We start from the raw sequence: 27156 nt of genomic DNA on the forward strand, positions 1-27156 counted from the left end.
ACTATAATTAAGGCTACAAAAATAAAGAATAATGGGAAGAAGCTGTAATAAAAACAGAAATATCTTTTATATAACTAAAAAACTTTTAGTTAAAATGACTCAGTAATTTCTTTTGTGCTTTAATTCCAGGCCCACATTGACTTTGTAAAAGTAGTTACCATCATCACATGTTGGGTATTAAGTTTAAAAATAATCACTGGCGCTGTGATTGTAAAGAGAAGGGGCTGTAACCTCCAGTGTTACTCTTCCATGCACAGGTTCTTTCATCCAGACGGTCTGTCTTTCCAAAGAGGTAGGACTATTTTGTTGGCAACACAAAGATTCTCAGCTGTCTTATCTCTCTTCCTGTCTTCATTTTGGCAATGCAGGGATGAGCCTCTGCCCATCCAAACAATGACATTCAGTCTTTTCTGGTGGTACACGGGAATGCATAGCAGCAGCAGCAGCAGCACAGCAGACAGGGCAGACAGAGTGTTCAAGTATTTCCAGTGTTTTGTAGCCTTGTTTCACTCATCTGCTCCCTCGCCCTCACTGCTTGATTCTGAATTTCATGATGATTTCTCCATCCAGTTATGTCTTCGATCAACTTGTCCTTCCATCCATCCAGCCATCCAGCCTGCTAATAACCCTCTGCTTCTCTCTCTGGGGTGTGTTGTCACAGCAGCATCTGATCAAGAGGCATGTCATGGTCAGGAGGCATCGAAGCTGAAAGACAAGAAGGAAACCATTCAATTACTGCATGTGCATGCATGTATATGTGTGTTTATATAGATATGTGTGTGTGTGTGTGTGTGTGTGTGTGTGTGTGTGTGTGTGTGAGAGTGCATGTGGAGCCTGTGCTCAGCAGAATGCAGGGATCCATCCTCTCCAGGTAAAGATGGAGGCTGATTTATTCACCCATTAGGAACTGCTTCATCATTAAATATTAACCCAGCGCCATCACTCACCCTGCGGCCAATGCATTAAAGCAGGGGTCACACCAGGGTGACCTCTCCTACTCATACACTCTCTCTCACACACACACACACACACACACACACACACAATTTCCCCTTTTCCATACTGCAAACCACCTTCACCAAAAACAAAAATATCTCCAGTCAGAGCCATAGCTACAACTGAGGACTGACACGTGATTTCTTTTGCTCTGTTTGAATCAATTAGAAATGACTGCCTAAATGCTGTGGCGATAATATTAGCTTGAAGCATTTGTGTTGCTCCTTGTTTTCATCTAGTTCCACCTATTGACTGATTGACATGTTTGAAGTATTCTCACTAATTTAACCTACTGTTGTGTAGCAGATGTGTCTTGTTTTTTAATCCATCACTCTCCCATCATCGTCCTTATAATTTACAGCAAAAGCAAATTGGCTCCAAACGTCAGACCTGTAGGTTATTGGAGGATCTTACATTTCTGGTCTAGTAATGGCCTAACTAACCATATTGAAACAAGCTAGCATAGCTTATCTGCCTCCCAGTGTGTCTCACTGGAGTAGAGTGTTTTGGTTTAGGGGTGGGAGGGGCAGACAGCATGTTGCCCGTCATGTTGTGCAGGCTGTCTTGTTAAGTGCAGTAGCACTGAGAACATTATAATGCACACAACACACCCAACTCTGATTCCTGTCCCTGCGAGTGGTGGGCCCACAGGGCACGCTGAGCCTGACCAGGCCCCATGGTCCAGGGCCCAGCCACCAGATGCTCGCTGGTGAGCTCCTCCCCACAGGTCTGGCCCATACTGGACAAGGTATTTGTGGTGTAGATGTGCCAAGTTATCAAGGCCGTCTTGGATCGCGCTTAGTCTGGCCCCTCCCCTGGGACCACTTTGCCTTGGGAGACACTATGGGGTCACGCAAACGACGCAAAGGTGGTGATTTTTGATATATATTTAATTTTCCAAATGTAATGGGGTTAGTTCAACAAACTATTTAGTTCGCAATGCATACGGAACCTAAACTCCACATTTATATATATGTGTGTGTGTGTGTGTGTGTGTGTGTGTGTGTGTGTGTGCAGAATCAACTTCCATTAGTGCTTATTTCATAGAAAAAATAATCAAGTTTTCAGGGGCTTTGAAGTGGATTCTGCTATTTCTAGAGTCAATATTGTTATCCTTATTACCCCTCCAGAATAATATGTAAAAGCAATGTAAAAAGGGTCACCCAAATTCCCTCAGTGCTGTAGTTCCTTAGGAGTGCTTTAGCGTATTTCAGATCATTGTTTTGGGGTTTTGTGGGGGGGCTTTTTTGCGCCTGCACCGATTGTTCTCCAAAATCTGTTTTCCAGCTGCAGAGGGCAGCTGTTTTGTAGAAATAAAGCTCTGATAACCCCACTGTACACCACCTGCCCAGTAGGGTTGGGTAACACATTGAAATTGTCCCACCAGCCACATTTAACCCAACAACCAGAGATTGTCAATACAGATGTGCTGTGTTTGTTTAAACTCAACAAGACAATTGTCATTAGTCATTCGAGTGTTCCAAAAATGACCATTTCATTTCAAAAACTGTTCAAAAATGTACTCTCGTAAAGCACCTATAGCTGATATACAGTATTTGTCCATTCGCCTAAGCCTATGACAGGCTACAATTCATACTTGGTTTCACATGTAACATCATACTCTCATACATACACCACTATACTCTTAGACAAACACTACTATAATCTCTTACATGCACAATCATACTCTCATACATACACCACTATACTCTTACACAAACACTACTATACTCTCTTACATGCACAATCATACTCTCATACATACACCACTATACTCTTACACAAACACTACTATACCCTCTTACATGCACAATCATACTCTCATACATACACCACTATACTCTTACACAAACACTACTATACTCTCTTACATGCACAATCATACTCTCATACATACACCACTATACTCTTACACAAACACTACTATACCCTCTTACATACACAATCATACTCTCATACATACACCACTATGTATGAGAGTATGAGAGTGAGAGTTCACATATGTAAGTTCTCTTACATATGCTATTATTCTGTTTCAAATATAATATTATTCTCTCATACATATATTAGAACTTTGTTTTACACATACTGTTACTGTCATGTACATACTATCGTGCTTAAACACATATAATATTATCCTCGGTTAGACTAAGAGTATGACAGTAAATAAAAGAAAACATGATGATAAATATAAGAGAGTGTAGTGTTTGTGTAAGAGTATAGTGGTGTATGTATGAGAGTATGATTGTGCATGTAAGAGGGTATAGTAGTGTTTGTGTAAGAGTACAGTGGTGTATGTATGAGAGTATGATTGTGCATGTAAGAGAGTACAGTAGTGTTTGTGTAAGAGTATAGTGGTGTATGTATAAGAGTATGATTGTGCATGTAAGAGGGTATAGTAGTGTTTGTGTAAGAGTATAGTGGTGTATGTATGAGAGTATGATTGTGCATATAAGAGAGTATAGTAGTGTTTGTGTAAGAGTATAGTGGTGTATGTATAAGAGTATGATTGTGCATGTAAGAGGGTATAGTAGTGTTTGTGTAAGAGTATAGTGGTGTATGTATGAGAGTATGATTGTGCATATAAGAGAGTATAGTAGTGTTGGTGTAAGAGTATAGTGGTGTATGTATGAGAGTATGATTGTGCATGTAAGAGGGTATAGTAGTGTTTGTGTAAGAGTATAGTGGTGTATGTATGAGAGTATGATTGTGCATGTAAGAGGGTATATTAGTGTTTGTGTAAGAGTATAGTGGTGTATGTATGAGAGTATGATTGTGCATGTAAGAGGGTATAGTAATGTTTGTGTAAGAGTATAGTGGTGTATGTATAAGAGTATGATTGTGCATGTAAGAGGGTATAGTAGTGTTTGTGTAAGAGTATAGTGGTGTATGTATGAGAGTATGATTGTGCATGTAAGAGAGTATAGTAGTGTTTGTGTAAGAGTATAGTGGTGCATGTATGAGAGTATGATTGTGCATGTAAGAGAGTATAGTAGTGTTTGTGTAAGAGTATAGTGGTGTATGTATGAGAGTATGATTGTGCATGTAAGAGGGTATAGTAGTGTTTGTGTAAGAGTATAGTGGTGTATGTATAAGAGTATGATTGTGCATGTAAGAGGGTATAGTAGTGTTTGTGTAAGAGTATAGTGGTGTATGTATGAGAGTATGATTGTGCATGTAAGAGAGTATAGTAGTGTTTGTGTAAGAGTATAGTGGTGTATGTATGAGAGTATGATTGTGCATGTAAGAGAGTATAGTAGTGTTTGTGTAAGAGTATAGTGGTGTATGTAAGAGAGTATGATTGTGCATGTAAGAGAGAATAGTAGTGTTTTTGTAAGATTATAGTGGTGTATCAGAGTATGATTGTGCATGTAAGAGGGTACAGTAGTGTTTGTGTAAGAGTATAGTGGTGTATGTATAAGAGTATGATTGTGCATGTAAGAGAGTACAGTAGTGTTTGTGTAAGAGTATAGTGGTGTATGTATAAGAGTATGATTGTGCATGTAAGAGGGTATAGTAGTGTTTGTGTAAGAGTATAGTGGTGTATGTATGAGAGTATGATTGTGCATATAAGAGGGTATAGTAGTGTTTGTGTGAGAGTATAGTGGTGCATGTATGAGTATGATTGTGCATGTAAGAGTGTATAGTAGTGTTTGTGTAAGAGTATAGTGGTGTATGTATAAGAGTATGATTGTGCATGTAAGAGGGTATAGTAGTGTTTGTGTAAGAGTATAGTGGTGTATGTATAAGAGTATGATTGTGCATGTAAGAGGGTATAGTAGTGTTTGTGTAAGAGTATAGTGGTGTATGTATAAGAGTATGATTGTGCATGTAAGAGGGTATAGTAGTGTTTGTGTAAGAGTATAGTGGTGCATGTATAAGAGTATGATTGTGCATGTAAGAGGGTATAGTAGTGTTTGTGTAAGAGTATAGTGGTGTATGTATAAGAGTATGATTGTGCATGTAAGAGAGTATAGTAGTGTTTGTGTAAGAGTATAGTGGTGTATGTATGAGAGTATGATTGTGCATGTAAGAGGGTATAGTAGTGTTTGTGTGAGAGTATAGTGGTGTATGTATAAGAGTATGATTGTGCATGTAAGAGAGTATAGTAGTGTTTGTGTAAGAGTATAGTGGTGTATGTATGAGAGTATGATTGTGCATGTAAGAGAGTATAGTAGTGTTTGTGTGAGAGTATAGTGTTGTATGTATGAGAGTATGATGTTACATGTGAAACCAAGTATGAATTATGTCTCAAATGGCCTCTCATACAAGCCTGTTACCCAACATCAAACAGCAGACAAAGTTAATGACTTGCTATAGTGGAGCATTTAGCAGCTAAAGAGCCAGATACTGTCCTTGGGGATAGGCAGAGTCTAAAACAGAGCTAAAAGAGCTAAAGGTATGTGTGTGTTTATGACTCACCTGTCCCAAAGCTTTACACTCCTACAGGAGTTGGTGCAGCAACCGGCAGATATCAGAGCTGCAAAAAAAAAAAAAAATCAGAGAAAAACAAATTAATAATCAAATCAATCTTAGCACTCATTGTTAAACATGGATGTGAGTGATTGTGTCTGACTTTCAGCTTCTGTCTGGTGGTTTCATCATTTCAGCCAGTTAGCTGGTGCTTATTCCAAACACGTACACGCACCTACAGCAAAAGGTGTATCTCTTCTGAAGTGCTTCGCTGACTGTATGACACACACTTTTCTCTCTATGTCAATCCACTCTGATTCCTGTCATGGATGGGTAGCCACTGGCAGCACTTCCTGTTACCCATCATCCTCTCCTGTACTTTTCTTTTGTGACAGTTACCATAGATACAGTATGTCAGTCTGAATCTGCTGAGCAGCAAAAAGTCTTTTTAACATTCTGATGCATTAACGTAAGAGAGGAGCTTCACAGTCAGACCTTGATAGGTTATTCTGTGCAATAATGATTATGAAAATGAACTGTCAGAGAGAAAATGCATGACTACTATGCTGACAAGTAAAAATGGATGCTGGTTTCTTTCCTTTCTCCAGGTGTGACCCTTTCTGTTCCACCAACACTTTCAGCTGAATGATGTGGCAGTTTGTAGGAACAGAGCCTGCCACGACAAATACTGTCACTGTCTACCACACACATAATGACACTGATTAGTGGGAAAAGAAGCTGTAATCTAAATTGCGGGTGAATTCTGCTCTGTTTCACTGAAAGCAGCTCTTTTGTCTTGGCAACAGAGGGAGAGTGTTTGAGACCAAGATGTCAGCTCAGTTTGATAGGCAAGAAGACAATTTCTCATTATCTGACAAACAAACTGTTCGCTGTTTCACACATCACACAGACATTTCTCTCATTGTCCAAGTGCCAAAGATGAACGTTGATTGGATTATACATAACATTGTGGTATTAATGCTGTTTCTCAGCAGTGATCCTTATATTTTTTTCAATAAGATACTCAGGACTGTTGATAAAACTGAATTGCAGCAGTGCTGATTATTTTTTGCAGTGTGTTTTTAACACAGATGGGATTGGCATGAGTTACAGTATCAGACACTAGTGGTTGTATCTTTCAGAGGATGTTGGCAGCCGGCTTTTATTGTTGTGCATGATTGCGCTAAAAGAGCACTTTTACTGAGCTTGCTCATATTTTTTGGTGAACAGTAAACTGAATGCATCTGTCCTCAACTTATAAACTTGAACGTGAGCGTTGTTTACTCTAGCAACAGTTAACAAAGCTTGATTTTTGGCACCCTTGCTGACACAACACAGCAGTGGCATGGCTAGTGCTAATGCTAATTTAGACAACACAGCTACAGGTACTGCTGTAGCCAGTCCATATGGATTTAAAGGATGTTTGTGAACAATTCAGTACAGATTCTAGCAAAAAAAAATCTTATATTCATATGCAAATTTCTGAGTTATGACTTTGAATGTTGGCCAAAAAAGGGTTTTTGTAGAACACTTCACTTCATCATTTTATCATATTAGACATCTGTGTGAAACCTTGTCATAATTAGCTACAATTCTTGAGTTATGGCCAAAACAGGTATTGTGGGGTCACAGTGATGCTCTTTGACCTTCAACCACCAAGTTCTAATCAGGTCTGTCTTGAGTTCAAGTGGGCATTTGTGCCAAATGTGAGGAAACTCCCTCAAAGCTTTCTTGAGATACTGCATTCAAAAGTGACCTTGACCATTGACCACCAAAATCTAGTCAGGGAATTGTTGAGTCCAGATGAATTCATTAAAATTTATAATATATTATAATATATATTATAAATATTTGTGCCAAATATGAAAAACAAAAGGTGTCCTTGAGATTTCATGTTGACAAAAATGAGACTGACGAGGTCACTGTTACCTTGACCTTTGACTTATGACCGCCAAAATATTCATCGCTGAGTCCAAGTGGACGCAAATTTGAAGACATACAGATGTATGGACAACCCGAGAACATTAATGCTTGCAGCCAAAGATTCTCAAACATTTAAAGAAAACAATTAGACCTTATTTCCAAAGAAATTAAGCTCCAGCAAAAGTTCAGTCAAGAGGACAACACTTTTCATGATCAGGCTGTAAGTTTTCTTTCTCACCCTGCCATTCACTCTTTGCACACATGCTCACTCACTATCTCTAGCTGTCATTGTCTGGGTCTGTCAGTTGAGTCATCAGCCTTATAGCATAGCGGCGCACCTTCTCTGTCAGCCTATCATCTTACTGCTCCTCATTTTAAATATGGTTCCTTCTCTGCCATAGTTCTTTTTTGTTGCAGCTGTGCACGCCCTCCACCTCCTCATCACCACCTAGTCTTTACAGAATCATCAGCTTCATCTGCCTCAAAGTCAGCAGCTACCACCAACAGTGCCTGGACTCCATGGGAGGATTTATTTTGCTGCCGTTCAGATGCCCCTCAATCACAAAATGTCTCTCTCCTGTGTTCAATCACCAAAGACTTCTGTTAAATCCTAATCTGTTCAAATCATCTGTTTATCTGTACACTCATTTTCCTTATGAAATATTACCTTTACTTTATTCTTCTATCGCTCCTGATTGAACTAATTTCTGTTAGTAATTTGGAAAAAAATTTGAACATTTGAACAAAATTTGATGATGTACCTCTCTGTGTGAGTTATGGAGGCCGCGCAGCCATCGGCCATTATCGGAACCAAGTTCCACTGATACTGATAGTTTGTAAAACCTCCTATTGGCGCCAATTAGTTGGCCGAGCTGATGTATTTGTCAACCTCTAGAACAGAGTGAGTTTTTTTTGTATTTTATATTTCTATATTTCTGTTTTAAATCATGATTTTGATATAAAAATGATTAATCATACAGCTTTTAACCCCAGTTGTATGCACCACAGTAGCAAAGGTTGTGTGCAGACAGAATATCATGGATGAAATGTCTTATATGGAAGCAGCGGTAGATCATATCCAGCAGGGGTGACAGTAACATGCAATGCAATTTACAATTTTATGCCCAATTACTCAATAATGTCTTAATTAAGACTTACAAGGAACAAGCTGAGCATTCTTTAATGTCATTTCTAACATTATTATTATATTATGTAATTTATATTTTCTTCAACAGCATCCCATTTTAACTACTTTATCAACCTTTATTGTAGTTGACTGACTATATTATATTTTTCTCATGTGATATCAGAGTAATATCATATAGCCTGTCAGTATGTACATCCCACTGAGAGGTGGGATGTACATACTCCAGACAACAGGGAAGATCTGTGTGCCATTCATATATCACTGATGTTACTGCACTCGTCAAAGCTGAACAGTATAAGTGGAAGATTAAGATTCAAAACACTCATATCAGCAAGTCCAAACCCAGCAGGGCACTGTGTACCAGTGCAAAGGGAAGATTACTTTAAGTGAACACACACTGCTGCAGCATAACAACTATTCCTGCCAGTTACCACAGTGTAAGCAGCAGCCTGCTGTACGTGTTGTACAACTCCAAGTGAGCATGTGGCAGAGCAGCTGTGGAGAGGAAGTGAAGCTGACCACTGACTGTGGTCATTTATCAACCCACAAATGCAGCTTAACCAGTCAGCGTGTGTGAGAGTGTGTGTGTGTGTGTGTGTGTGTGTGTGTGTGTGTGAGGGTGATGAATATTCTAATTACAGACGAAACACTGACAGTTCTTTGGATCAACCTGTGTTACTCCACCTCTCTCTCTCTCTCTCTGTCCCTCTGTTTCATACATTCATACTGTCCTCATTCTCATGTTGACCTGCTTACGCCTCTGGTTTAGTCTCAGTGGTCCAGGCTGTCAGACACATTCAAACACACACACACACATACGCCTCTGGGTTGGTTCACAGCTGTGTGCTCTGCTTCGCTTCAATGCACCTCACTGTGTGTGTCAGAGAGAGTGATGGACAGAGGGAGGAAGGGTTGGAGGAAGAGAAGAGAAGTCTCCATTTTGGCAGCTATTTTAGATTTAGTCTTTAGGCGAAATACTTACTGCTTTTAGACTCGTTTTAGTCATTTTTATCCCTTATAGTTTTAATCCAGTTTTGGTCAACAAAGTCATGACATTTTAGTCGTTACTTTTGGTCAAAATGTTTTTCTCTCTTTAGAACCTCTTCCACTCTATGGAGACACTGGCGGCGTCCTCAGCTGATAATACTGTCTGTAAGAGGCTGAGTTTTAATTCAGAGGAGTTGAAGATACTGCTAAAAGTCATAAGGAATCCTTTGGTACCATGTCATGCTTGTCGGGAAGGGCGTTAAGTAATGCATCAAAGTTGAGCTATACTTTGGCAAGGGAGACGCTGGCATGGCCTTTTTCACAAGGATCCCCTGACTTCTCAACTTAAGATACTGGGGTCCACAAACAGTCTTGGAATTGCATAAATTATGTCTGCAAAGCTGAGACTCTTGTGAATTCAATAAGTCCAACATATATATCTATATCTATATATGTATATATATATATATATATATATATATATACATACATACAGTACAGGCCAAAAGTTTGGACACACCTTCTCATTCAATGCATTTTCTTTATTTTCATGACTATTCACATTGTAGATTCTCACTGAAGGCATCAAAGCTATGAATGAACACATGTGGAGTTATGTACTTAACAAAAAAAGGTGAAATAACTGAAAACATGTTTTATATTCTAGTTTCTTCAAAATAGCCACCCTTTGCTCTGATTACTGCTTTGCACACTCTTGGCATTCTCTCCATGAGCTTCAAGAGGTAGTCACCTGAAATGGTTTCCACTTCACAGGTGTGCCTTATCAGGGTTAATTAGTGGAATTTCTTGCTTTATCAATGGGGTTGGGACCATCAGTTGTGTTGTGCAGAAGTCAGGTTAATACACAGCCGACAGCCCTATTGGACAACTGTTAAAATTCATATTATGGCAAGAACCAATCAGCTAACTAAAGAAAAACGAGTGGCCATCATTACTTTAAGAAATGAAGGTCAGTCAGTTCGGAAAATTGCAAAAACTTTAAATGTGTCCCCAAGTGGAGTCATAAAAACCATCAAGCGCTACTGTGAAACTGGCACACATGAGGACCGACCCAGGAAAGGAAGACCATGAGTCACCTCTGCTTCTGAGGATAAGTTCATCCGAGTCACCAGCCTCAGAAATGGCAAGTTAACAGCAGCTCAGATCAGAGACCAGATGAATGCCACACAGAGTTCTAGCAGCAGACCCATCTCTAGAACAACTGTTAAGAGGAGACTGCGCGAATCAGGCCTTCATGGTCAAATAGCTGCTAGGAAACCACTGCTAAGGAGAGGCAACAAGCAGAAGAGATTTATTTGGGCCAAGAAACACAAGGAATGGACATTAGACCAGTGGAAATCTGTGCTTTGGCCTGATGAGTCCAAATTTGAGATCTTTGGTTCCAACCGCCATGTCTTTGTGAGATGCAGAAAAGGTGAACGGATGGATTCCACATGCCTGGTTCCCACTGTGAAGCATGGAGGAGGAGGTGTGATGGTGTGGGGGTGTTTTGCTGGTGACACTGTTGGGGATTTATTCAAAATTGAAGGCACACTGAACCAGCATGGCTACCACAGCATCCTGCAGCGACATGCCATCCCATCCGGTTTGCGTTTAGTTGGACAATCATTTATTTTTCAACAGGACAATGACCCCAAACACACCTCCAGGCTGTGTACGGGCTCTTTGACCAAGAAGGAGAGTGATGGAGTGCTGCGGCAGATGACCTGGCCTCCACAGTCACCGGACCTGAACCCAATCGAGATGGTTTGGGGTGAGCTGGACCGCAGAGTGAAGGCAAAGGGGCCAACAAGTGCTAAACACCTCTGGGAACTCCTTCAAGACTGTTGGAAAACCATTTCAGGTGACTACCTCTTGAAGCTCATGGAGAGAATGCCAAGAGTGTGCAAAGCAGTAATCAGAGCAAAGGGTGGCTATTTTGAAGAAACTAGAATATAAAACATGTTTTCAGTTATTTCACCTTTTTTTGTTAAGTACATAACTCCACATGTGTTCATTCATAGTTTTGATGCCTTCAGTGAGAATCTACAATGTAAATAGTCATGAAAATAAAGAAAACGCATTGAATGAGAAGGTGTGTCCAAACTTTTGGCCTGTACTGTATATATACATATGTGGGTGTGGGTGTGTGTGTGTGTGTGTGTGTGTGTATATTTTTTTCCAGCAGTTTCCAGAGCAGATTTGCTCACCATCCAATTGCCGAAAAATCTCCAGATGTCACAGCATAGATTTTTCTATGGTTTTCCTCTAGTTCTGGGTGTCTTAAGTGGAATTTTGGAGGTATTTTTGACCCTTTTTAATCAATTTTTGGGTGGTCAAAAAGGTTTAAATTTAGCACCAAATCTGTGTGATTAATGGCATCAACCCCGAAGTTGCTGCAACAACTTAAGGTCATGATATACTTGCATCATAACATTCTAAGCCCTGAAATACTAAACTTTTAAAGTTTGAATAGGCACCTTATCAAACACAAACTCTTACATATTTAAAATCAGAAAAACCGCTCAAATTCTCAAATTAATCTTCAGGTTCCCAGCTTTCAGATGATGTAGCCTATACCACTTCTACGTGACATATACTGTTGAACTGGTATCTCCCCCTAAAGATCCCCTGTCCAAAATGGAAATTGAAATAAAGGTGACAGTCAGCTGCTCAGTAACACAGATTTAACCATAGCAAATGTATATGCTCAGTTAACACTGGTACTTTGTTTACTTTAATGTATCTGTCAGTTTAATCTGTCAGTGTAAAAGCATGGCAGAAGTGCTCAAAACTCAAAGCAATGCAGTTGCAACACGCAAGCATTCCCGAGCACCTACTTTTCAGGGTGCCACGGCTGTGCTCTATGATTGATAGAGTTCAACTTTTGGAATGCAGCAGCACGCACCGCATGTCATGTGACGAGCAACAAATAATGACAGCTGGCAGATATTTTTCCCTTTAAAAATCAATCTGTGGTAAATATGATGATCATTTAGGCAGGGCTACCCAGAGCTTTATGTCTGTCCCACGGACAATATCATAGGCCTAATACAACGCTTGGAAGAAGACTGCCCTTTTGGCCGTGATACGATGCTAGTTATGGTTGTTTAGCAACCTTAGATGCCACCTGCTTGCGCCCTTGAGAGATGGCACAGAGTAGACAGAGCGGCAGCTAGCACCAGACCTTGCATTTTCCAGGCAGTTAAAGATGCGGCATGTCTCCCGGCTCTGAACCAATACAAACGTTTACGTTGCTTAAATTTTGACAAACAGATTAATGCATAATTGAGGGAACATACTCTTCGTCATAGTTTTAATCATCCAAAATCTCTGGCCTGTCAATGTCTCACCTTTGTCATGGGAAAAAAAAGGTTGTTGACTTACATTTTTCATTATGGTTTGTGTTAGTGAAATTAACTCCAATTCCAAGAAAAAGAGAGATAAGGCTTGTGCGTATATGTGTGTACATGTATGTTCGTTTTTTAGCATTTTGTTTTGCAGTGATCTTTATTTCAATTGAAAAAAGATGGAATAGAGATAACAGAAGCAAAGGATCTCTTTGAATGAGAGAACTGGCCTTCTGTCCCACATCAAAGAGCAGACACACACACAAACACCTCACATACACACAATAGATGGTCCAGGGACAGAGCGGCGGCTTGTCTGAATTTCAACAAACTCTAATTTCTGTGGTGCTCTATCACACTGCTTCACACACACACACACACACACAGAGAAGATGAATATGCCGCATCTATTTGAATACATAACACACAAAGCAGGCTGTGAGCCGACACCTGGACACTTGTATTTTTGGGTGTGTATGCTTCTACAAAGGGGTTTTAAATGAGTCTGTGTACGTGTGTATTTAAGCGTGGTGCATGTACATGTGTGCGATGGACAGTGTACTAGAATATTAGCTCCACTAATATGCAAAATGTTCCTGTTTTGAAATAATAGGGGAAAAAGGCTTCAAAGCTGACTGGAGATGAATTGCCAGGGAAGCAGCTGTTGGCCTAGTTAGCAGGCCTGTCCTTAACACAGGACCTCTGATCACACACACATACAGTGTCATATTACACAAGTTCATGCACGCTCACACACACACACACAGACACACACACACACACACACACGGCCTGTGCTTGAACACACCCACACAAGCTGCCAGCCTCAGTCGAACTCTGCCAGAGACCTTTGCTGACCTCCCTGACCATCTCACCATTGTATATGTGTGTGTGTGTGTGTGTGTGTGTGTGCGTGCGTGCGTGCGTGTGTGCGTGCGTGTGCGTATTAATATACAGTACAGGCCAAAAGTTTGGACACACCTTCTCATTCAATGCGTTTTCTTTATTTTCATGACTATTTACATTGTAGATTCTCACTGAAGGCATCAAAACTATGAATGAACACATGTGGAGTTATGTACTTAACAAAAAGGTGAAATAACTGAAAACATGTTTTATATTCTAGTTTCTTCAAAATAGCCACCCTTTGCTCTGATTACTGCTTTGCACACTCTTGGCATTCTCTCCATGAGCTTCAAGAGGTAGTCACCTGAAATGGTTTTCCAACAGTCTTGAAGGAGTTCCCAGAGGTGTTTAGCACTTGTTGGCCCCTTTGCCTTCACTCTGCGGTCCAGCTCACCCCAAACCATCTCGATTGGGTTCAGGTCCGGTGACTGTGGAGGCCAGGTCATCTGCCGCAGCACTCCATCACTCTCCTTCTTGGTCAAATAGCCCTTACACAGCCTGGAGGTGTGTTTGGGGTCATTGTCCTGTTGAAAAATAAATGATCGTCCAACTAAACACAAACCGGATGGGATGGCATGTCGCTGCAGGATGCTGTGGTAGCCATGCTGGTTCAGTGTGCCTTCAATTTTGAATAAATCCCCAACAGTGTCACCAGCAAAACACCCCCACACCATCACACCTCCTCCTCCATGCTTCACAGTGGGAACCAGGCATGTGGAATCCATCCGTTCACCTTTTCTGCGTCTCACAAAGACACGGCGGTTGGAACCAAAGATCTCAAATTTGGACTCATCAGGCCAAAGCACAGATTTCCACTGGTCTAATGTCCATTCCTTGTGTTTCTTGGCCCAAACAAATCTCTTCTGCTTGTTGCCTCTCCTTAGCAGTGGTTTCCTAGCAGCTATTTGACCATGAAGGCCTGATTCGCGCAGTCTCCTCTTAACAGTTGTTCTAGAGATGGGTCTGCTGCTAGAACTCTGTGTGGCATTCATCTGGTCTCTGATCTGAGCTGCTGTTAACTTGTCATTTCTGAGGCTGGTGACTCGGATGAACTTATCCTCAGAAGCAGAGGTGACTCTTGGTCTTCCTTTCCTGGGTCGGTCCTCATGTGTGCCAGTTTCGTTGTGGCGCTTGATGGTTTTTGCGACTCCACTTGGGGACAAAGTTTTTGCAATTTTCCGGACTGACTGACCTTCATTTCTTAAAGTAATGATGGCCATTCGTTTTTCTTTAGTTAGCTGATTGGTTCTTGCCATAATATGAATTTTAACAGTTGTCCAATAGGGCTGTCGGCTGTGTATTAACCTGACTTCTGCACAACACAACTGATGGTCCCAACCCTATTGATAAAGCAAGAAATTCCACTAATTAACCCTGATAAGGCACACCTGTGAAGTGGAAACCATTTCAGGTGACTACCTCTTGAAGCTCATTGAGAGAATGCCAAGAGTGTGCAAAGCAGTAATCAGAGCAAAGGGTGGCTATTTTGAAGAAACTAGAATATAAAACATGTTTTCAGTTATTTCACCTTTTTTTGTTAAGTACATAACTCCACATGTGTTCATTCATAGTTTTGATGCCTTCAGTGAGAATCTACAATGTAAATAGTCATGAAAATAAAGAAAATGCATTGAATGAGAAGGTGTGTCCAAACTTTTGCCCTGTACTGTACATGTATGTGTGCCTCCTTGTGTTCATCTGGGCCCGTGTGTGTGTGTGTGTGAATGATCTCCCTCTACTGTAGCATCCCATAATCCACCAGGCCCTCAGACTTTCAGACAGACTTCCTGCCAAATATTCAGAGGCACCGCCACCTTCCTGACCCACTTGCTTATAAAAAGAGGCCCCACATTACTGTACATGTCATACATAAAATTAACCTGCAGCAGGCAAGATTTTCATGTACAAATTCATTAATTTCTATCAGCCAACATCATGAAATGTGGGGCTGTAAATGAGAAAAGAGTGCTGGGAAATGTATTCTATCCACAGGACATGTTGAATCACATCTTATATGTAAAATATGTACACGAGGATGCACTATTTACATGTCCATTCACTTTATGTGATTTCTGGGTAATGGAGTCCTTGGTCAGCCATTTGGCTTATTGCAGCTTTGCATCTGTCCTGAATTAAAATAATAATTCAACATTTGGAAAAAAATATGCTTATTTATTGTCTTTCCAAGAGTGAGATGTGAGAATTGGTAGTACCACTCTCTGTAGTCAATCACCTAGCTTAGCATGATGACTTGAAGCAGGAAGAAAACAACCTACAAACACCTCTAAATCTTAATAATTAACACACTGTATCTTGTTGGTTTATTCTTAATCTCTACCTGCATCTGTATGCTGTGCAGAATATGTGGGCAACAGGACAAGATTTTGGTATAGGAAGCATTTTGGTTTCCTTTTGTAGTCTGAGTAGTATTGACCAATACAATTTGGTCTCACTATAAAGTCACTGAATACTGGCGCTTGGTCAGTGACTTTCAGCACTAGACATTAACAAAATAAGCTGTCCTTTCACATCGCCATGATGCCCAGCCAGTTGTTCAACAGTGCATAATAGCACCAAGGGGAAAGTCAAAGTACGGCAGGTGGGAGGGGTGGTGCATGGGTCCAATTACCATCGACTTTCATCTGGGAGGCTGGTGTTCGTTTCCTGTAAGATTGTAAAGCTAAACCCTGTTTTTTTCCTTAATCCTTTCTGGTTGAAACCTGGTCTCGGAACCCATCGGCTATCGTCTAAAGAAAATTTAGCTGCTTTTTACCTTTTTTTAAATGTATCTGCATTCATATGTAGATATCTGTTTATAGCAATTAGCCGTAATGAGCAGCACATGGAAGAGGAAGTCTTGGCCCATATATTCGCCAAAATATTGACCATTGCCCCCAGAGGCTTTATCATCGTCAGATGGGTTCCAAGATTGGTTTAATCCAAAAATGTAAAAAAGGCATAAAGACTATAAAAAGGGGGAATAAGGCTAGCTTGGCTCTGTCCAAAGTGGAAAAAAAAGAAACACCAAGAAACACTTCAACTTATTACTTAACCATGAAATTCAAGACCAATTGATTGTGTTTTTTAGGGGGAGTTATGTGTTGCTACTATTTCTTGGCTAACAACTGCCTGGTGCAGTATCTATGTGCAGGTACCCAGAGTCTTGTTGCCAGTCAGGTTGGCAGATTTGGTTGCATTTTGATTGCACAGAGGCCTATACCAAAACATGTACTCAATGAAAGCATCTGGTAGCCCATGCTGTGACAGGAGTGTTGAGTGGATGGATAAACTGTTCTTCCCAAAATCTTTAGCTATTCAGTACCGTATTCACTAGGAGCCAACTTACTAATAAAATTGTATGTGATAAAAGCAATTCCATTTTTTTCTGCTTTAGCCTTAAAATGTGATTTCTGCTTTATTTGGGTTGAAAATGATTCCATTTTAATTTAATAATTAAATGTTGTGATTCTAATTCATGAATCTACAGAGACAAGAAGAAAAGTTAAAAAAACTGGAGGGATATAACAGAACAAACTGGACTTATATCAGTGTGTGCACTGCTAGCTATCAGCTATAGCTAATACTTGTACAGTCAGTAGTACATTGGCTGTTTATGTAAAAAAAAAACCACATGCACACAGACAAAAACACACAACAACAACAACAACAACAAAAAATGCTTTGCATTCAGTCAGAACTCAGTTGTCTGTGTTGCCTGATGGTTCACCTTAATGAAAAAGGTGACCTGGTCTGACTGTTGACATGTTTATAAAACAAATTTCAGATGTTGCATCAAGTGCTTTGATGTTTCACAAAGTGCTGTCAGTCTTTTTGGATGCATTTAAGTAAGCATGCAATGAATACGCTAATAATCTGTCGTTATTGTAGAGAGCATCCTTAAGCACAGTGACACACAATAGATGAGCAGACAGGGATTTGCTGATTGACACCTTGACAGGAGGGGATGACTGATGATGATGCTGAGAGCCTTTGGGGTCATGCTGAGGCCACACTGTTCAGCACTAGCATGGTATGTAATACTTAGGGGCATTGAGAGAGACAAGGTATAATACTACAGTGAACTGGTTTAAACATTTTTTTTAACTATTTGAACCTTCACTCTGAGTTGTTGGCATGTGTATAATGGTATATTTCATGCTGGAGTTTGAGAAAATGAATTGTAGTGGATGCTTGAGTCCACAGAGGAAACTGTACATCCACTCCTCTCACTCTTTTGTTATTAATCTGTCTTTCTTGAATACAAACTGCTTCTGATAAACTGCTTTCCCCGTATCTCTTTTTCCTTTATGTGGTAAGTACTGCAAATAGGCTTGTTTGGATTGAGTTACACTGAGGTAAAAAAATGGCAGTGGAGCATAAACTACTGTATACCACACACACACGCACACATATAGACACACACAACAGTGAACATCTCACAGGAAATTAGTGTGTCATCACTAGTTCAGCCTGGAGCATACACCCACATACTGCCTTCACTACATATCTCTCTCTCTCTCTCTCTCTCTCTCTCTCTCTCTCTCTCTACATTGATGCTACTGTCAAATTAAGTGTGCCTAGGTAATGTTCCCCTCCATTAGCAACACACCAATTGTGTTTCTGTGAGGTAGTCACAAAGACAAACATACATATGCACAGCACAGCAAGCTGGATACAGTTGGGTAGTGAGCAATGATCAGGTTTAAAATAAATCTGTATCAGTACGTGCCCAGTAGCAAAAGCATCCAATCCATCTGTGGATGCGGTTTAACAGCCCTGCTGCCCAGTGAGATCAAAGTAGAGGTGAGGTCTTATTCCATTCCTCCGTTGTGTTCACACCAACTCGTTTAACAAGTTTATTTGACTCGCTTCACATGTGTGAATAACTCGAGTCATACACGCGCAAAATCCCTGAATCAATGAATGAACTTCAGCTCATACATCCTCGGCGTCGTCATGTTGATGGCGTTCATTGTGTCGCCCGGTGGTAGTTTGCGTCTAATCGCATCTTTACATGTAATTCACTCACACGAATTGCTTTATTCCCCCGGTGTGAACACAACGTTGGTTAGAGCCTGTGTCCTCATAGACACTAGCTCTCATTTTTCTGAGTGCTAGTGTCTTTTTTTTTAATGTTATCAGTGAGGAATGTGAGACCTCATACGGCTGCCCAGAGAAAATTTCAGGCATCTTTTTCCAGAACTTTTTTACTCAGTAGCTCCAAGTGCTCCATAATTGAAAATGTATTTTTACTACACAAGTTCTAAGCTTGTTATTAGCTGTGTAGACAACCCTCTGTTAACATAGTGTTGCCTAGCTAATGCTAATATCAAGAGTTTGTCAGAAAAACAAACCTACAATAACGCTTCATTTAAAAAAAGCACTCGGAGGGCTTTTTTGTCAACTGCTGAAATGAAGCACCACTGCTTTTCTGCCAAAGAAAAATGCTATGTGGACACACACGCTGAGGCTATACAAGTAATGTGTTTGGCCACAGCATGTGCTTGATGCGCAATTACAGATCATACCAGTGTTAACACAGTGTAAAGTCCCTATTTCAACAGAAAGTACATAGCTAGATGAGCAAATAGGTGACAAGCTAACCCCTGACATGCTAGCCATCAGGGAACATGCCAGACCCCCAGGAACTGGGGTTCAAGGCTAATTTTCATAGTGGCCAAACAACGGTACTGCAATTTTGCTTATGAATGCAGATAAAGTAGAAAAACCTAAATCGCCTTCAGACAACAGCTGACGAATTCCGACATTGCATTCAGTCAGTGCGTTCTGCCTCTTTTTCTCTTTACACTAACTCATTCCCTGTAGGCAGCCAAAGGTTGCTCAAGCGTGATTGTACAATATTACTCTGACAGAATTCCAATACCAAAATCTTCTGCTGCCTACAGATTCTGCATACATGTGCAGATATCGGTTTATACAGAGTAGTCAAACACTGAATAAGCTACACTAGATTCCTCTGGTTTGGACTCTGTCAATATGGTTTCAGTGGTGTAAGTTGAACTGACTTTCAACGTGGAGCCCAGTGGTTGCATGTGTCTTTCTTGAAGAAAAAACTAGACATATGTACATGTGTATCAAACACTCTCCATTTGATCTTGAACGCAGCTCAGAGCAGGAAGTGCAAGGTGCCCCGATCCCTCCCCCACCCCCCCCGTTATGCAGCTTTGCCACTTCAGTTAGGCTGCAATCCCAGCCTCAAAAATATCCTGACACTATGCAGTGTCTGAAACCCCAGAGAATAAATACACACACACACACACACACACACACACACACATTTACTCAGTCTCTGCCTGTGACTCTGACACAAACTCTGATTGTGGTCCATCTCTGAGGGGGCTGCAGGTGGTGTAGGGAGCAGATGCAGGTGTATTTAACCCTTTGATGTTGAAGAAAAAGACAGTTACATCATGTTCCAGTACATTTATATCTAAAAGAGGGCTCCTGATCCCACCACGAGCCATGGCATCTAAACAACATAATCCAAGTACAATCCCAACACCTTTCTTTCCATATGCACTCTCTGTCATCGGCTAAATTAAATGATAAAGAAGATTTTGGCATTAAAAGAAAATTTTAAACACTTGCCCTAAAATCGGCAAAATTAAAACATATTTGAAACTAGAATTGCCTCCTCACAGTTGTATGAACAAGTCACGTTGCAGTCACAGTTTATATCCATGTCTGTCCAGACTCATATGTTGCCATGACAGAAGACAGTGCTACAAACAAGGATGCTGCTGCAAAGAAGTTTCCAGTTTTTAAACCTGGATGGATACATAACACACATCTTCAACCCAACAGCACACAAGATCTATACAATCACCACAGTTTCAAGGTGTGCACATAGGATTAGTGTCACCATTAAAGTGTCTGGCCAAATGTCTCCCCTTCTGTTGTCTTGAATAATGGCCAGAAAAGTGTTTTTACAGAACATTATGATGTCACAGTGAAGTTGACCTTTGACCTTTTGGATAGGAAATGTCATCACTTCATCATTTTATCCAGACATTTGTGAGAAATGTTGTCATAATAAGACACAATGAGCTCAGTAAACATCAGAGCAATCTGCCTGATCACTTGTAATTGTTGGACACGTTAAAGTTTTGGCACAATGTGGGTGCTAGAGAAAAAGTCAAGGGGAACACTAAAACTTTTAGGAATTGTCTGGTGGGAAACATGAATACCTAAAGCCAATTTCAGGGAACTCCTGACATTCATTTTACAGATATCTAGGTTTTAATGGTGGCACTAGACTAGAAGTGGAATTAAAATGAAAATCAGGGGGGATCAAACCAAATTTCATAGTTATCTGCCCAGTTTTATATTAGCTTTTGTAAAAAATACAATGTATCCTCAAAAAATGGCACATATAATATCCTACGAAAATGCACAAACAACAGTTAGTATGATATTCTACAAATTTGCACCTCACCATTGACGTTATGTCCTTAACATAAAGTCACGCAATTAATGCAAAGTTATGGAGGTTAGATAAACGAAAAGGAACATGGTGAGGATGTAGGAATAAAAAAAGGTTTCTCTTTATTGTCAGGTTTTTAGAGAGAGAAAGGTGTATGGGCAATAAAGAGTGACATGGATTGAGCAAAATACAGAAGCCCTGAGACGAAAGGTGAATTATGATGGCCAATGATGGCTGAAAGTTTATCTCATACATGGGAGATAATATCTTGTGAGTAGGAGATACTATCTCCTATGTATGATAATATGAGAAAACATTTTCACCTTGCCTCTCAGGGCCTCCGCAGCAAAAGAAGTTTCAAGAGAGAAAAAGGGGAAGAAAGCAGCACGAATAAGGGAGGGATGTGCGTGCTTCACCCAGAGTTACTCACAGTGATCCTGAAAGACGCAGCGACCTTCAGCTTGGCACATAGCTGTTATGACACATCACCAAGGTAAATACTCACTGTTCTTCAAACACACACACACACACAGTCACCGCCTGCGTCAGCCTGTCAACATGCGTCACACACATTGTTAGTCGTCCCACAGTCCCCTATTCAGTTAGATTCAATCTGAAAGTCTCAGTGGTGGAGTTAGACAACATATTTTCACTTTGGTGGTGTGAAACAAGAAGGCTCATACTTCTGCCCACAAACACCATATTGACACACACGCGCACACACACACACACTCAACATTTGATTTCCGGTTTTCTTACAAACACACATGCAGACATGCCAGTTGTCAGTAGCGTGGGGAACAGATTGTGGGGGCTTAGCTGGCACTGAGGGTCATGAACGTCTGTTCCAACCCCCCCCCCCCCCCCCCCCCACAGACACACACACACAGGGAATTCAATCTGGGATAAGAGCCAGTGAACTCTCCCTTCGTTCTGCCCTGCTGGACCTTCATCCTCACAGACCACTGCTGGACGAGGAACACACGCCCACATGGTGGAGATGTAAGTTTAATGATGCCCGTGGGGAAATTTCATCATTGCAGCAGCTGATTTTAACTCAAATTATAAAACCTAGAAACTCAGACTACATAGGAATGAAAAAAACAAAGGGAGAAAACTAGATATGTTTATAACCAGAGTCAGTAAGTGTAATATCAGATCAGCATCAAGCCTATTTCCTGCTTATTGGTACATGACTTACAGAACTCATTGGCCAGTATGTCCAATTATCATAGTTCCAGCATTGTTTCATCATCACTGGAATTTAATTGGTGGAATTCAAATACTTTTCTTCACACGCTGTAACAACACAACTACAGCTCCTAAAGCTAAGTGAGCCTTATTGCTTCATTCATTACAGTTCAGGGTGCTATAAACACAAATAAACAAATAAATTCTCAAAGATTATACTTATAATTACCTCAGCTGCAGAGAAAATCTGTATTTGAAATTGAATTGCCCTTGCTAGGGCTGCAGCAATATACCAGTTTTAAGGTATATCATGATATGAAAATTGACGATCGTCATATCGTTTCCATTTTCTACAATATTGGAAAAAAAATGCAACTTAGTAAAACATTTGTTCAACCGAATATTTTCTTAGATGGTTATTTTACCATAAAAATCTTCAACCCCTGCAACCCTACCCCTTGTTGTATTAGTATGTTTTAACATGTTTTTTTGTAGGACGCCTCCTCCTGATTTGCCCTGTCATTAACACTTACGGCTCTTTTATTTCGAGTCACTTTCACTTTGCAGTTTTTCATTCAATGTTAAGCTACAGTCAGTTACACTCAAAACTTCATACAAAGATGTTTCATATTCAAATCCATCCCCTTTTTCAGGAATGCAATGGGCTGGCTAAATATGATGTTAAAATAGAGCTTGGACGTTTATCAAAAGCACACACTTTTTTTTTTGTTTGAAGTAGCAGACACACACAAGCCCATGATGACATTACTACATCAATGAGCACTTGAGCAATAGTTCAACCATGCTGTTGCTGCGATGCTCGTAGTTTGAACCGATCATAAAGGTCAGGTTAAGCCTCCTCACCCAGAAAGCCATGAGTCTTAAATGATCAAAACTATTAGCCTTATCAATCAATCAATCAATCAATCAATTTTATTTATAAAGCCCAATATCACAAATCACAATTTGCCTCACAGGGCTTTACAGCATACAACATCCCTCTGTCCTTAAGACCCTCACAGCGGATAAGGAAAAACTCCCCAAAAAAACCCTTTAACGGGGAAAAAAAAACGGTAGAAACCTCAGGAAGAGCAACTGAGGAGGGATCCCTCTTCCAGGACGGACAGACGTGCAATAGATGTCGTACAGAACAGATCAGCATAACAAATTAACAGTAATCCATATGACAGAGAGAGAGAGAGAGAGAGAGAGAGAGAGAGATGCAGGTAATGACAGTAGCTTACAACAACATTAATGAAAGTAATAATATTATAGTTATAGTTCTGGTTACTGCGGTACAATATGTTGAAAGTATGTATTAATACCTGGCAGTATACATGTGTGACAATAATCATATGTGTATAATAACAGAAGAAGTATGACTAATGACTAATGATGGCAGCAGCAGCAGGAGGCATCTGGCGGGACCACGGCAGCAGCACGACCACACACGTCACGCTGTCCAGGCACCGCTGTGATATGAGTTAATCTGAGAGACAGTGGAGCACAAAGGCTCCGGAGAAGAAGCCGAGTTAGTGACATCCAGAATGGCCGGGTTAGCTAGATGCATTATCAACCTGTAAACCATGGGCACTAGCTGATTAAGCATCTTGCCAGCCACTGTACAGGCGCTGAATAATCAACTGAAAGATCTCTGTGCCTGCTGCAATTTCAAATGGGATATCACGAACTGTAATGCCTTTTGTTTTACCAAAACTTGGCTTAATCCTGGAATACTTAACAGCACTATTCAACCAGGTGATGCTCTTTCTTTATGCTTATCTGACAGAGAAGAGGACTCAGAGAAGGGAAGGGAAGGCACGTGATGTATGGTGAATAAGGACTGGTGTGACAGTTGAAATGTGAGATGCTGTCCTGTTCCTGCTTGCCCTGCACCACACAGGGAATGAACAATTTGGATCACTGCTGTACATTCAGAGGTGCCTGCAGAGCGCAGTTGCTGCCGCATTTGGGAAAAGTGACCTTGTGGCCATCTTGTTGAGGTCCAAATATGTAAGCAGCGAGAAATGGAGCGAATCAGAGCCTGCAGCTCATTCCAGAACACCACCATCAATGTCACCAATGGCAGCAATGAATTCTCCAAGGCTTCCCCCGATTTCATTTATTTGTGGCATCCCTCCACGATTAAAACATCTGCTGCCACTTTTTGATTTTCAATTTTTGGAGCTGGATGGTTCATTAGGAGCATTGTGGGTATATGCAATTCGGTTATTGACTGCTGCACAGTCTCGCAGCACAGAGAGAACTCTGGACACAGATGGAGCAGTAGAACGTCAGGTGTAGTGAAAGTGAAATTTAACCATTCATTGTGCTGAGTCTAAAAGTTTGCCTCTACAGCAGCTGCCCCTCTCATCCATCAATTTGAACGACTGATCAATTATCCACCCACCACTCAAAACTCCACAAACAGCTGCTGAGGGAAAAAAGGGATTCATGATGAGTTCCACCTGCACTGCATTCATGAACTCCATACCTCCAAATTTTGAGAGGGGATACAGACTGATACACAAGGACACACATTTAGAGATTCCCCCCGCCCTTTAGTGCACCCATGTTTACATTCCTCAGAAACAAGGGGCAATTCGGTAAAAATATAGTGGTAAATATATCTTCATATAACCTCCATTTCCTATTAACACTATGTGATTAAGCACATCTCCAGACAGCTAACAAGAACCAAGAAGCTTAGGTTTCAATGATTTTCTTCCATGGTCATGTTATACTTTCCAGCCTTTCAAGTTGACAGGGATCACCTGAATGCTGCAGAAAACTATTTACAATATAGTGGTTGTTTCCTCCAAATTTAGCCAAAACAAGAATCCATCTCTCAGCAAAAGTTGAAGACAGAGCTTGCCAGCCCTTCATGACACATTCATACTTAAGAGGGCCCATCCCCTGAATGAGACACAGCACTGTTGTTTATGTATGACCATAACTTCACCATTCAAAGATAGCCACTTATCTCTCTGTCTGCCATCTTTGTCTGGAGGGCAAAAACATTGCCTGTCATTACAGCATGATTTAAACCAATTGTTTTTATGATGGCACGGGGACAGGCTGTCTCAGAGGCACTTAAAGAAATCTCCCATTGCTGCTGAATTAAGATCATTTGATTATTGAGGGATTCAGTTTGTGACTCACTGTGACCGTTGTCTTTAACCCACTACAGCCGTAATGATGGGGCTCATCACACAGATAAAAGCTGACTCCGTCGAGGGAGGAATGCATCATGGGAGGAAGGTCAGCAGCAGAATCATTATATTAGCAATTATGTTCTATCCATTTTAAGGATTCTTCCCCTTGACCTAAAGTCTGGTACTAGACAACTGTTTTTCTTTCAATGTTTTGAGACCATGTATACGTACTCCTCATGGCTACATGTAATTAAATAATAAAGTAAAACCTTGTCATAGAAAAAACAAACTGCCTGTGTGAAAAACAGAGGCTGCTGCCTGCCTGAGTCTCAGTGTCTTGGCAAAGACACACTAATTAGGAAGAAGATGGAGCCTCCTCTTTCAGATATGTTGCTTGGTGCTTTCTCAAAATTCAATGAACAGTAACATGTCCTTTGTTCTTTGATATTTCAACCACTCAAACATGGGAAAAAACTACATATTCAATCAGTAATAACATAATTTAAAGTGGGTGAGTGCAACAAGCCATACAACCCATACTCCAGCTGGGGGATTTCCTAAAATGCACTGTCATTCTATTCATAAAGGAGCTTAACTTACCACTGGGAGGCATCCTGAACAGCACTTAACGTTTCTAGGTAAGAGAACGCCTTGAGAGTTATTCACAAAGCATCTCAGAGCAACTTTTATTGTAGATCAAAAAGAAAACCTGAACTAAAAGACAGGGTGGGGTTGACCCTGTTCCTGTGGATGATATCATGTTTCAGGAGTGAAATGGTTAGATAGATAGATAGATAGATAGATAGATAGATAGATAGATAGATAGATAGATAGATAGATAGGCTACATGGGTTTTGTTGAAATTAATTCTAAAAAATTGTTACCTTTCATGCATTCAAACTCGATTTAGTTTTTTCATTAAATGCAGATTTCGTTTTGAATTTTTCATTGTAGCCGAGAAACTTAAATTGCACAGACACACTGATCCCAGTGTTTAACGTGACAATTTGACCAATACCGATACCAAGTCATTCAGTCCTTCATCATAGTATCTTTGAATGAGTACAAATTCAATCATTTATCAAACTTAAAATAACCTTCTTTCACATGAAAAACATTTTAAAAAATAATTTCTTCAAAAGCCTTCTTGCCATGTATAGTGTATCATAGTTTGCTCTATAACATCTTTTTTATATTGTGAAAACACCAACAAATTTCTCCAAAAAAAACCCGTTCATTCATGTTTCTGATCAAAACCTACATTTTACAACAATACAAAGAAACACATCATGAAAATGTTATAATTCACCTTCACCCAATGCTCATTTTAACAGAAGTGAGCTTGAATGCATCACAATGTAACGCACCGCAACTTCCATCAGCGGTTAGTTCTGGCCACCAGTTGTTAACAGTTAACGCTAACGGGCTCTCCTGCTGATTTCAACACAGATTTGCTGTTCACAATGTGGAATTATCAGAATAAAAATAGGGTGTGTCCCGACATGTAGCTTGTGAGTTTATTGCATCCCCATCCCAGGGAAGATCAGGGTCATCCCTATGTTTCCCGGGTTCTATGTTTCCCGGGTTCTATGTTCCCCGTTCAACCAAAAAGGGTTCTATGTTTCCCGCTTGGTTGAGCGGAGA

General features: G+C 40.5%; 1 protein-coding gene across 2 annotated transcripts in view; it reads right to left on the reverse strand.

Annotated features, from left to right (window-relative positions):
* Positions 1–438: 438 nt before the first annotated feature.
* The window catches only part of ccdc85a (coiled-coil domain containing 85A), a 59986-nt gene continuing 33268 nt past the window's right edge, over positions 439–27156 (reverse strand). The window contains exons 3-4 of one of the 2 annotated variants that reach the window (XM_049600629.1): positions 5419–5476; positions 439–705 (exon numbers count right to left, since the gene is read on the reverse strand). In XM_049600629.1, the coding sequence (XP_049456586.1) occupies positions 690–705; positions 5419–5476 (74 nt within the window). In that variant the 3' untranslated portion in view covers positions 439–689. Of the gene's footprint in view, positions 706–5418; positions 5477–27156 lie in introns of those variants that run through there. The other variant, XM_049600630.1, reaches the window with a different exon arrangement.

This window comes from Epinephelus fuscoguttatus, linkage group LG16 (assembly GCF_011397635.1).
Source record: "Epinephelus fuscoguttatus linkage group LG16, E.fuscoguttatus.final_Chr_v1".
Lineage (NCBI taxonomy): Eukaryota > Metazoa > Chordata > Actinopteri > Perciformes > Serranidae > Epinephelus > Epinephelus fuscoguttatus.